General features: G+C 44.3%; 1 protein-coding gene across 1 annotated transcript; it reads right to left on the bottom strand.

Moving 5' to 3' along the window:
- Positions 1 to 9,983: 9,983 nt before the first annotated feature.
- On the bottom strand, positions 9,984 to 10,487 carry LOC124680715. The gene has a single exon (XM_047215769.1). It carries the CDS (start codon positions 10,485 to 10,487, stop codon positions 9,984 to 9,986), a length of 504 nt encoding a protein of 167 aa, XP_047071725.1.

The raw sequence follows: 10,487 nt of genomic DNA, 5'->3' as shown, positions 1-10,487 counted from the left end.
ATATGGTTGGAAACAGAAAATGCTGCATGTGGTAATTGGTATAATGTCTTGAATAATTTGATACTTGGCAATTGTTGTGCTCACATAAATCATGTTTAAGCTCTTGCATCATGTACTTTGTACCTATTAATGAAGAACTACATAGAGCTTGTTAAAATTTGGTTTGCATGATTGGTCTCTAGAGTCTAGATATTTTCTGGTTAAGGTGTTTGAACAACAAGGGAGACGATGTAGAGTCTTATAATGCTTGCAATATGTTCTTATGTAAGCCTTGCTGTACCGTTTTATACTAGAGTCTTCTCGTGCATCCAAATCCTTGAGCCAAAAACTATGCCATTTGTGTCCACCATACCTACCTACTACATGGTATTTCTCTGCCATTCCAAAGTAAATTACTTGAGTGCTACCTTTAAAATTCTATTCCTTGTCTTTGCAATATATAGCTCATGGGAAAAATAGCCTTAAAAACTATTGTGGTGAAGAATATGTAGCTATGTATCTTATTTCTTATAAGTTGCTTGTTGAGCGGTAACCATGTTTCTGGGGACGCCATCAACTATTACACCTTTGTTGAATATCATGTGAGTTGCTATGCATGTTCGTCTTGTCTGAAGTAAGGGCGATTTATCATGATCAAATGATTTGAGTATGCATATTGTTAGAGAAGAACATTGGGCCGCTAACTAAAGCCATGATCCATGGTGGAAGTTTCAGTTTGGACAATTAATCCTCAATCTCTTATGAGAATATTACCTGTTGATGAATGCTTATGCATTAAAGAGGAGTCCATTATCTGTTGTCTATGTTGTCCCGGTATGGATGTCTAAGTTGAGAATAATCAAAAACGAGAAATCAGATGTGATCTTTCTCCTTAGACCTTTGTACAGGCGGCATAGAGGTACCCCTTTGTGACACTTGGTTGAAACATATGTTATGCAATGATAATCCATGTAAATCCAAGCTAATTAGGACAAGGTGCGAGCACTATTGGTAATCTATGCATGAGGCTTGCAACTTATAGGATATCTTATACATAACACATATGATTTATTAGTACCGCTGACAAAATTGTTTCTATTTTTTAAAAATGAAAAGCTCTAGCACAAAAATAGTAATCCATGCTTCCCTCTGCGAAGGGCCATTCTTCTACTTTATTGTTGAGTCAGTTTACCTACTTCTTTCTATCTTAGAAGCAAACACTTGTGTGAACTGTGTGCATTGATTCTTACATGTTTACCTATTGCACTTGTTATATTACTTTGTGTTGACAATTATCCATGAGATATACATGTTGAAGTTGAAAGCAACTGCTGAAACTTATATCTTCCTTTGTGTTGCTTCAAAGCTTTCTACTAAAAATTTATTGCTTTATGAGTTAACTCTTATGCAAGTCTTATTGATGCTTGTCTTGAAAGTGTTATTCATGAAAAGTCTTTGCTATATGATTCAATTGTTTATTCATTGTCTTTACCATTGCTTCGAATCGCTGCATTCATCTCATATGCTTTACAATAGTATTGATCAAGATTATGATAGCATGTCACTTCGTAAATTATCCTTGTTATCGTTTACCTACTCGAGGGCGAGTAGGAACTAAGCTTGGGGATGTTTGATACGTCCCAAACGTATCTATAATTTCTTATGTTCCATGCTACTTTTATGATGATACTCACATGACTTATACACACTTTATGTCATTATTATGCATTTTCCGGCACTAACCTATTGACGAGATGCCGAAGAGCCAGTTGCTGTTTTCTGCTGTTTTTGGTTTCAGAAATCCTACAAAGGAAATATTCTCGGAATTGGACGAAATCAACGCCCAGGGTCTTATTTTTCCATGAAGCTTCCAGAACACCGGAGGGGATACGAAGTGGGGCGACGAGGCGCCCAGACCCCAGGGCCGCGCGGCCAAGGGTGGGCCCGCGCCGCCCTATGGGGTGGGCCCCTCGTCAGGCCTCCGACTCCGCCCTTCCGCCTACTTAAAGCCTTCGTCGCGAAAACCCCAGTACCGAGAGCCACGATACGGAAAACCTTCCAGAGACGCCGCCGCCAATCCCATCTCGGGGATTCAGGAGATCGCCTCCGGCACCCTGCCGGAGAGGGGAATCATCTCCCGGAGGACTCTTCATCACCATGATCGCCTCCGGATTGATGTGTGAGTAGTTCACCCCTGGACTATGGGTCCATAGCAGTAGCTAGATGGTTGTCTTCTCCTCATTGTGCTATCATGTTAGATCTTGTGAGCTGCCTATCATGATCAAGATCATCTATTTGTAATGCTACATGTTTTGTTTGTTGGGATCCGATGAATATGGAATACTATGTCAAGTTGATTATCAATCTATCATATATGTGTTGTTTATGTTCTTGCATGCTCTCCGTTGCTAGTAGAGGCTCTGGCCAAGTTGATACTTGTAACTCCAAGAGGGAGTATTAATGCTCGATAGTGGGTTCATGCCTCCATTGAATCTGGGACAGTGACAGAAAGTTCTAAGGTTGTGGATGTGTTGTTGCCACTAGGGATAAAACATCAATGCTTTGTCTAAGGATATTTGTGTTGATTACATTACGCACCATACTTAATGCAATTGTCTCGTTGTTTGCAACTTAATACCGGAAGGGGTTCGAATGATAACCTGAAGGTGGACTTTTTAGGCATAGATGCATGCTGGATAGCGGTCTATGTATTTTGTCGTAATGCCCTGATTAAATCTCATAGTAGTCATCGTGATATATGTATGTGCATTGTTATGCCTTCTTTATTTGTCAATTGCCCAACTGTGATTTGTTCACCCAACATGTCATTTATCTTATGGGAGAGACACCACTAGTGAACTGTGGACCCCGGTCCATTCTTTACATCTGAAATACAATCTACTGCAATACTTTTTCTTTACTGTTCTTCGCAAACAAACATCATCTTCCACACTATACATCTAATCCTTTGTTTACAGCAAGCTGGTGAGATTGACAACCTCACCGTTATGTTGGGGCAAAGTACTTTGATTGTGTTGTGCGAGTTCCACGTTGGCGCCGGAATCCCTGGTGTTGCGCCGCACTACACTCCGTCACCAACGACCTTCACGTGATCCTTGACTCCTACTGGTTCGATAAACCTTGGTTTCTTACTGAGGGAAACTTGCTGCTGTACGCATCACACCTTCCACTTGGGGTTCCCAACGGGCGTGTGCTTTACGCGTCATCAGGTGGTCGGCTTTAACATTGTTGCATCTCATAATGTGTGTTATCCTTCATGTATGGAAGGAGGGAGGGGCGTGTATTTCTGCAAGCAGGTGTCTGTTGTCCAAATGTCCTGGAGCTACAAATAGCAATGGGGTCTTTACCGCTGAAGCCAATACCAAGCATTCGTTGTAGAAGTGGGGATCTTGAACTTGAATAAGATGCGACAGCTTTGCACCAAGGAGAAGCCCATATGTTTCATCTTGAAGAGGCGAGGAAGCTGAAGGTGAGAGTGTGGAGACATGATGTTTCTTTAAATGTTGATTATCTTGCATGGTGATGACTTTGCCCAATCCAGCTTGGTTCATTTCTGATTCAGTAGTTTTCTCCCATGTGGCATCACAGAAGATCGTGGTCCCTGCAAAAATGTTGTCATCTTGGAGTTGTGCAGAAGATTGCAGTTCTTGTCGTTGGTCTTGTATTGATTCATCTCCTTATCTCTTTATGGTTTCCTTGACCTCCATTCTGGTTCCTAAAACAATTTCATTTGCTGCTCCAAACACTTGAAAAGGTTTGCACACTTTCCTGCAAAAGAAAGTGACGTTCCAAAATTTCCAAAGACACCATGGGAAAGTGTAAAGAGTGTTTCAGGTAATTTGCGGATGTTGCAAGGTGATCAAAGCTTGGATCAATTCTGGAATAGATCGATGATGATGTGCAATGCATTCAATTTTGATAAACCAAGGATAGTTGAACCAAGCCACCTTGGAAAAAGGGCACAAAAACAACATATGCAGTTCATTTTCAAGATTACCACACCTAGAACAACAATCATTAATGTGCTTCCAGTACTTACCTTTCCTTTTACCCGTTGGAAGCGATTTTTTAAGTAATCTCCATGCGAAAGTTTGAACTCTTGGTTCCATCTATTTTTCGCTACATACCTACTTGAGTAAAGAAGTACTTGTAAGTACACTTGGGTGAGAACTGACATGCATGGGTTAGTTTCCAAATCAAAGTATACTGGCCATTTATATTATAATGTGTGTTTCGAGGATTTTATTTGCAGTTGTGGGGTTGAACATAGAGTTTGTTAAGTTTATTTTCAAAAAAAAAATCCGTCCAGGAATCCAAAGATCCTTAACTTGAGATGGGTAATTGAAAGGTTGTTGTTGTAATATAATACTACCATAGATAGTTTTCCAACCATCAAACCGAAGAGAGCTCCAAATAAAACTAGTCACATCAACAATTTGACACATAGTCATTGAAGAAGTTTTACCTTAAGTATATCGGACCAGAAATATTATTTTAGTTTGTTTGGCTTGGCTTTCCAAATGGAAGTGTCTCGAGTATTTGAGCTATTTGGCTAGGTGATTCCTTCGCCAACCTCCATGATGTTGAAAGGATGAGACCTTCATTGATTGCCTACAAATTTCTAATACCAAGAGACCACCTATAATTTTTCCTATACAAACATCTTCCCATGCCCAAAGGAAAAGGCTTTTAGTTGTTTGGTTATCTTGGACACATGTAATAGAAGTCCCTAATGACTGCCATGAGTTTTACAATGAATTTTTCTAAGAAGAGGATATTGGATATGTAGTAGATCACAAGGATGGAGGAGAACATTGATTTAATGAGTGTTAGTCTGGCTGCACGCGAGAGTCATTTTGCTTTGTAAGTGGATAGTTTGAATTTCAATTTGTCGTAGATAAATGCATATGCTGCGAATCAATTTTTGGAGGACAAAGGAAGGGATGACCAAGATGGATAAATGAATTGTCTATATCTAGGGCAGGGAAGATTGCTGGATATCTTCTTTAACCTATGAGGTGACATGTTTCTAAAAAGTATTCCAAATTTGCTCCTGTTCGGAGATTGGAATGACATAAATTGTCAATAATTTGCAATATACTTTGAGCTTCCTGCACGCTGTAAACATAAGAGAACATATTGAAGAACAATTTAGTCCCAAAGAGATACATGTAAGGTGATTACCTTGCAAGGCATCCTGAAAAAGATGTCAGAGTTAGTTCATTAACTTCAAAAACAAAAAGGTACAGCGGCAAAAAACACCCATGTCTGATACCTCTCAAATTACGAAATATTTCATTTGTGTAAATGTTTTGAACTACTTGTTCTTCAAAATATTTACCATGTCATAGGAATTAGGAAACAACTAAATGCAGCTTCCACGAGCTACCAACTATGATTATCACCATGTTGTTCTTTTGCGGTGAAGAACTCAAGAGCGGCGAGCTAGAGGTGGTGTGTGATCTGATCCCGAGCAAGTATCATGCCAGTTGCGTCCTCTTTGATGGCGGCATGCAGGGTGTTGAGGGCAGTGTAGTCCTTGGAACACCATGCGGTGTTGGCTGGAGTGGCCGCCGTCGTGTTGTCGATGGGACCGAGGAGGCTGGCGCAATATAGAGAGGCACACATGTAAATTGCCCACTTTGTCTAGTTGGCTTGGAAAGAGAGGATGACTAGAGCGCTCTACCATAGACCACCCATGCCGGGGTGGTGGGGCGTCGGCGGAGGATGAAACGATGTGCCATGAGTGCCGTGAGAGAGGTGAGATGGGACATCGTGGGCAACGTAAGGGATGTCGATGACTAGGTTGAGATCTGCTTTAGGCTGATACCATATAGAACGAAACAGAGGGTGGTTTTGCTGGAAGGCTCGCAAGGATGATGACGAGGAGTTCCAGGGTTTTATATCGAACTCGAACGCCAATTAAGTTATAGGTTTACATGCAAGTATTATACATAATAGATTAGGAAAATGTGCCATGAGTCCGCTTTGATGCAGCAACCGAGAATGGGCAAAAGGTCACATATTATGGTTACATAGAGGAGATATGGGAACTTGACTATGGACCCTCCTTTAGGGTCCCTTTGTTCCGGTGCAAATGGTTCAAGCTAACAGGAGGTGGGGTAAAGGTGGACCAGCAATACGGAATGACAATGGTGGATTTCAACAATCTTGGTTACCTTGACGAACCATTCGTCCTAGCGAAAGATGTCGCTCAGGTTTTCTATGTGAAGGACATGAGTAGCAAACCGAGCTCGACAAATCTATCATCAGTTGCTACGTTCTGTAAGTGATTTATTAATTTCTACCCCATCTCGTTCATTGCCTGCACTATATATATATATATATATATATATATATATTGTCCTAACTATCTTGTTGTGTACGCTATATATTATGCAGAATGAAGAAGCGGGAAATGCGAATAAGGAACATCCATGATGTTGGGTTCATTGACCCACACATCGTTAATTCATATGTGTTAGAATACCACCCGGCCGACGTGGAGGAAGACCTGTGGCGGTTTATTAGAAAACAGCAAGAGAAAAGTGATATTCTATTTCCTTACCATTTTGGGTGAGTGTTTCTGTCTTGAGCACATTCTCTTTTGTTTACTCCATGCATGGTATGTGGCTAATCGATGAGTTATGCATGATCGTGCATGTATCGTGTTCGCGAGTTCCACTTGGATTCTTATGGTAATTAAAGTTCAGACCTCCTCGGTTCTCGTCCACGACTCTCCGAATATGGATCCGGCGCTTTGGGGCGACATGAGAAAAATGATGCAAAAGTAATTATTTTCATTCATTTGCGCTCTATATCGATCGGCCTATTTCGTTCATCATTTCCTAATATCAAGTAACTAATTAATAACTCTCTTGTTTATTTAATTTTCTTTGCCTCGTAGGGTTTGGAGACGGTTCGTAGATACCAAGGTCGGTTAATTCAAAAAAGAGCTACATTTTAAAATGGCAGTGCCGACGACTGGGGATACTCAGCCACCGGGGACCAATCTATGTGGATACTATGTTTGTGAGAGGATCCGGAGATACTGCAATGAGCGGGACCAGACGTGTGAGAACAACATCCCGAGGAATAACCTCCGGAAGACGCTTAGTCCGTAAGCTCGCTTCCGACCACTTCAAGAGGAACTAGCTGGATGGTTGGCGAGGGAAGTCATCGATCCTAGAGGAGAACACTATTACGATGACGTAGATCTTTATGTGCACCGGAATTTGTAACTAACTTGTTCAAAATTGTATATGGTCATCCGATATTGAATATATATTGTATATGGTCATCCGATATTGAATATATATTGTATATTCCTCTTCAATTCTTTTTGGTTCTAATTTCAAATTTGTTTGAAATTGTACATTTCATATGCATGTATGTATACAGTACCATAGAATATGTGAAACTCCTTCAAAATTAAAACCCAAAAGAAATAAAATAATACAAATTAAAAAGAAACCAGATTTAGGGCGAGGGGGCTAAACCTAAACCTCGCGGAGGCCTTTAGTCGCGGTTGGCAGTAAGAACCGCGACTAAAGGTCCTCCGCCCTGGCGCCGCCTGCGGCCCACGTGGATGGGCCTTTAGTCGCGGTTCGTAAGGAACCGCGACTAAAGGGGGGGGCCTTTAGTCGCGCTACTTTGGTCGCGGTTGGGCCACCGCGACTAATGGCAGTTGCCAACCGCGACCAAAGCCCCTTTTTCCACCAGTGTTACTATGCTGAAAAGCAACGGTTTACAAGGACTTGTTTCTGTTCTGTCGAACGGCACCACGCACCAACGTCTTATCAGCTTATCGCTTTTCACTTTCACGGTGCTGGCGTCCCCTATACTTGGCCGTTTGCATATCTCCATACGTACGATCACGCGATAGCGATCGATCTCTGCGTTTCCTGTAGAATATATTCGGACAGTCAGTTGACCTGGGACGGTGACTGGATTTTATCCCGACAAAACCAGATACCAAACTTGTTCTCGCCCATAGGATGGGTTTCGACACGACGAATGAATAAGTCTCTTCAGCAAAGACGTACGGCCTTCTTCGATCGTCCTTGCTGTGCTTATCTAAATATCGGCTGGAAACGAATTTGTTCGCTACCTAGCAAGCTAAGCACATGAGTCATCAGGTGCACGGCGAGATAACTCCCTCTCTCCTTCCATGGGCCGGCCGGGAACCGAGTGAAAACTGTGGGCAGTTTCGCGTGCAACTACGGTCGATCCCGTCGGCCACTACCCGTCGTCCCGAGGCAGTGCACCATACTGTGTACGCGAGCGACGGGAACCAGCCATGCAAATGCAAGTGAAAATGCTGAAAAGGTCTCTCGGTCCTTATCGTTTTCCTCGTACCGAAGTGGCTTTGTTGCTTCGCCTACACTCCTTGCTGCTACTTATCCTGTTGGAAAAAATAACAAATTTTCCCATGATTTAATGAAAGAAAACAATAGATAAAATTTGACTAAAAAGGTTGAGATTAAACTAGTCATGCAAATCAACGTAGAGTAATGAAACAACAAGTCTAAACTGATTGATAAGAGCAATATATTTTCTGACAACGAACCTGAACATATTGCTAGAAGGAAGAACATCATGATCTCATAAAAAGAAGGCAACAACACATAGTCCAGAAGAGGAACCAGCATTGGCGTTGGAGGTGTCGCTGTTGAGAGCCATGTCGCTGAAGAGGCTGCTGATGTCGGGAAAGAAGTCGTCGTTGGGAGAGTAGTCGTCAGCCTCCGTGTCGATGTCCAAGCCAGCAGTTGCGCTAGAGCGCTCCCCAAAAACCTTATCGTCTCTCTCCCGTACAGGATCACAAGAGACGGGATTCCGGAGGCCTGCTGTCCCTTCCAGCAGTCCATGCCGGCACACGAGATGGAGAAATCTTGAGCGGTGGCACAAAGCTCTGGAAGCGGGTGGTAGCCGCATATTGTGCTGTGTCTCGTAGTGTGTCTCTGGAGAAGAACGACCTCTCTTTTATAGCACAAGCAGAGGGAGGCGAACAAGGTGCGGTAGGAGATGAAACGAAGGGTCGGAATACGAATTGAACATGCAGTACTATTCATTGTCCACTAAGCAAAGTTTCAGATTCGTGTGTGCAACCTTTCAAATTCCATGCATGCGCGAAAAAAAGGAAGAGAAGCTCTCGGCTCGAATCCCAAACGTTTTTGTTGTCACGGCTAGGCCCGACACGATTCCGCATGGCCATAGAATCATGACGACGTGAGGTGGCGAGATTTGGCTGTGGGGGTTTTCAGAGGCTCGGAGCAGTGGGGAGTCGGAGGTGAGGTGGCGGCAATAAGCTCGGTGGGTGACTAAATCACCAGGTGTCTTCACCCACAACGCTGCAAATAGCGAAGGAAATTTGAGGTGCACCTTAAAACATTGGGTGTACTCTTAAGTCTCAGTTGACTTAGAATAATGCAATTATAGTTCAAAGAGAAGTGTAACTCGGTTTATTTGTACTAAAGCATATTTTTTTGGTGACTGCGACTTAAAAAAATCTCAGTTGACTGAAACATAGCAAATCCGTAAAACGTTTACAGTCTAAACCACGTTGACCTTGTCTAGTCGGGCCGAAAAAATATCTAAAACATTATATTGGCTCGACTTTTGTAGTTAAGACAGGTATTTGTGATGTGTCAAAGTTGCTCTTAGTTAGATATCCCATTCAAGTGACAGTGCATGACAGTTAACCTCGTGGGACGCAGGCCCATCCGTCAGCCACACACACAAAGGAGACCTGGACATCCTGTGAAGAACAACCCCTGGATCAGAACATACAATTTGCCTACGCGTCTTTCTGCTTCCCCTACAACGTACAGTACCTACAGTTGCTACAGCGAGCCAGCTAAGCTACGCTAGCTAGATTAGCATTAGTCAAAGTCTCCGTTGGCCGATTAGTATACACCGCCGCGCGCGCGGGCTAGCGTTGGATTCGATCTCTATCCTCGCCGGACGAGCGGCGAGCTGGCCAGCTACTCCGCAATGGCGCCGAGGTCCGGCACAAAGTCCCGCCCCAGGCTGGCGGTCCTCCGCGAGCGCCGCCGGGACCCCTTCCCGCCGCTCCTCGAGGCAGCGGGCGCCGAATCCGGGAACACGAGCGGGCCGTCGTGGTCGCCCGCCAGCGCGGCGCTGGCGCGGATGGCGAGCGCGGCCATCTCCTCTGCCTGCAGCAGCCGCCGCCGCATCGAAGCGGGGAGGATGAAGTAGAGCTGGCCGGGCTGCAGCTCCTCGTCGGGCGCCGCAGCCGACACCGCGCCGCCCAGCTGGAGGCCGTCCGCGCTGCAGAGGAAGCACGCGCCCGCGCCGCCCGCGGCAACTGTGGCCGCCTTGAGCGCGTGCGACGCCAGCGTGCCCCCGGGGTACCGCTGCAGGTCGCCGTCCGCGAGCACCACCCTCGCCGCCGTCGCCTCTCCAAGTGGCGCGCTCCCGGTCACCGCCGCCACCGCCGTGGCCTCGCACGAGTTGCACGCGCCCAT

Source organism: Lolium rigidum, unplaced genomic scaffold (assembly GCF_022539505.1).
Source record: "Lolium rigidum isolate FL_2022 unplaced genomic scaffold, APGP_CSIRO_Lrig_0.1 contig_2638_1, whole genome shotgun sequence".
In the NCBI taxonomy this organism is placed as follows: Eukaryota; Viridiplantae; Streptophyta; class Magnoliopsida; order Poales; family Poaceae; genus Lolium; species Lolium rigidum.
The sequence above is the reverse complement of the archived record's forward strand: the minus strand, read 5'-3'. Positions and strand labels throughout refer to the sequence as shown.